Source organism: Acomys minous (genome assembly GCF_964271855.1).
Source record: "Acomys minous genome assembly, chromosome: 11".
Classification (NCBI taxonomy): domain Eukaryota; kingdom Metazoa; phylum Chordata; class Mammalia; order Rodentia; family Muridae; genus Acomys; species Acomys minous.
In genome coordinates this window covers 66657286-66660037 of record NC_140492.1, presented here as the reverse complement: position 1 = coordinate 66660037, position 2752 = coordinate 66657286, and the positions used below count along the sequence as shown (strand labels likewise).

The window sequence follows — 2752 nt, the reverse complement described above, 5'->3', positions numbered from 1 at the left end:
CAATTAAAGGACATCTGGAGGTATCCCCATTCCTGATTTCAAGCTGTATTACAGAGCAATTGTAATTTTTTAAAAACCCACATGGTATTGAAATAGAGATAGACAGGCTCATCAATAGAAATGAATAGAAGACCCAAAATTAAATCCGCACAACTATGGACACTTGATTTTTTATAAAGAAGCCAGAAATATACGATGGGGAAAAAGAAAACACTTTCAACAAATGGTGTTGGTCTAACTGGAGGTCAGTATGTACAAGAATGCAAATAAACCCATATCTCTCACTCTGCACAAAATTCAAGTCCAAGTGAATCAAAAAAAAAAACAAAAAACCTCAACATAAAACCAAGTACACTGAATCTGATAGAAGAGAAAGCAGGGAATAGCCTTGAACTCATTGACACAGGACACAACTTTCTGTACAGAACACCGACAGTTCCGGCTCTAAGATTGACAACTAATAAATGGAACCTCATGAGTGGTGGGAGCAGCAGGCAGAAATTCCAGCATCCGGCGACAAAAGACTGTCTGTACCAGGGACAGCTGAAGCGTGACTGGCCAGTGGGAAATCCACCAGCGTCACAAGGCAAGGGCACACCTGAGCAAGCTGAAAGGAAGAGAAATGAGGAAAACCAACCAAGAAATTCGCAAATACAACACCCCAAGCTTCACAGGCTGCCTGGCCAGAGTCCAGTTCAACCACATCACCCCACTCAAGGCAGCCTTGAGACCAACAAATGCCTCCGCCCACGTGCAAATCAAGGGTGGGCAGGTGGAGTCCAACTGTGAGTCCTCCCCGCTGATGCTTTCACCATGTCTTTGGCCACTGACCTTTGGCACTTAGATCACTTGGGTTCTGGCAGTGCTGATTTCCCATATAACCCAGAACAAGGCAAAGCTATAAGAAATGGAGTCAACCGAACCTCAGCTGTCGTTGGAGAGGTCACCGTCCTCTGCACTCTGGTCTTCCTCATATGGTACATGTTCTATCATGAGGGCACCTACCACACCAACGAAGCCGAGGGAGCTGAGTCAGCCAAGAGCACAGATGCTGCCACCATGAACAGTGACCCCCCGCCCAACTTCACAGAGGCCATTGACAAGAGCAAACAGGAGGGGCTCACTTGAAGGGTAGCTTTTCAGCCATGGGATAGGGAGGAGGACTTAAAGGAGGAGGGAGAGGGATGAGAGCACCCTGCGTCATACCTCTGAGCACAAGCTAGGGAAGGCAAGCAACCCAATATCCTTAGGACTGATGGCCACACAAAATATACTTTTTAATATTTCTTTATAGCTGAGTTCCCTCCTTCTGTATCAAAACAGAATAATACAAAAATGCTTTAAGAGTTTAAGCAACGGTTGAACTTTGTAGGTAATATCTGTCTTGTTTTGTGTGTGTTTAGATGTGTTCTAAAAACCCATGAGGGAAATGCAAATCAGAATAACTTTGAGAGCTCATCTTACACATGTCAGAATGGCTAAGACCAAAAACATAGGTGATAGCCCATGCTGGTGAGGATGTGGAGCAAGGGGAACACTCCTCCATTGCTGGTGGGAGTACAAATGTATACAGCCACTTTTAAAGTCAATATGGCTCTCTCTCTCTCAGAAAATTGGGAATCAATACACGTCATGACTCAGCCATATCACTCCTGGGTATACATCCAAAGGATGCGCCATCCAACCGCAAGGACACTTGCTCAACTGTGTTCCTAGCAGCTTTATTCATAATAACCAGAAACTGGAAACAACCTAGATGACCCTCAACCAAAGAAGAGATAAAGAAACTGTGGTACATTTACGCAATGGAGTATTACTCAGATGTTTTTTAAAATGACATGAAATTTGCTGGCAATGGATAACGCTAAAAAAAAAAATCATCCTGAGCGAGGCAACCCAAACTCCAAAAAACCAAACGTAGTATATCCTCTATAACCAGGCAAGCCCTCAAGTGGCAGGATCAGAACACAGATCCAGCCAAAAAAAAAAAATCCTCCAAGCTACAGTTTGACATGTCTGCAGGGTGTGCTGGGACAGGAACCTAAGATACTCGTCATCAGAGAGAGCAGAGAGTCTTCATCCGACAAGGATGGGAGCTGATGCAGAACCCTATGCCCCACAGGTAAACATTAGGCAGAGCTCAGGGAGTCCTGTGGAGGACAGGGATGGAGAACAGAGAGAAGCCAGAGGGATCAAGGACACCACTAAAACATGGCCCCCAAGAAGAGACTTGATACCCTATGAGCATATACATGGGGAGGAGGTCCCCTCGGTCATGGTCATAGGGAAGGGGAGTAGGGGGGAAGTGTGAGGAAGGGAGGAATGGGAGGATACAAGGGATGGGATAACAATTGAGATGTTAATTGAGATTTAAATTAATTAATAAATTAATTTAAAAAAATTTTTAAACAAAAAACATGGCCCACAGAATCAACTGACCGGGACTCATGTGGGCTCAGAGATCAGGGAACCTGCGTGTGTCTAACCTAGGTCCTCTGTATATATGTTAAGGTTGTATAGCTCTGTGATCTACACAGAGGGATTCCTAATGGTATGACAGAGTCCCTGACTCTTTTACTCGCTTTTGAGACCCTTTTCCTCCTACTTGGTTGCCTTGTCCATCACTGATGTGAGACTATGTGCCTGGTCTTATTGTAGCGTGTTATGCTGTATTTGGCTGGTGTCCCTAGAAGGACTGCTCTTTTCTGAGGTGAAGTGAAATGGGGCGAGGGGGGGGGCATCTAGGGGAGAA

At 45.0% G+C, this 2752-nt stretch overlaps 1 protein-coding gene across 1 annotated transcript; it reads left to right on the top strand.

Moving 5' to 3' along the window:
* Nucleotides 1–813: 813 nt before the first annotated feature.
* Nucleotides 814–1128, top strand: LOC311608049 (contactin-associated protein-like 2; the record flags this gene model as incomplete). The annotated part of the gene is made up of 1 exon (XM_084800335.1): nt 814–1128. One exon carries the CDS (start codon nt 814–816, stop codon nt 1126–1128), a length of 315 nt encoding a protein of 104 aa, XP_084656461.1.
* Between the last annotated feature and the right edge of the window lie 1624 nt (nt 1129–2752).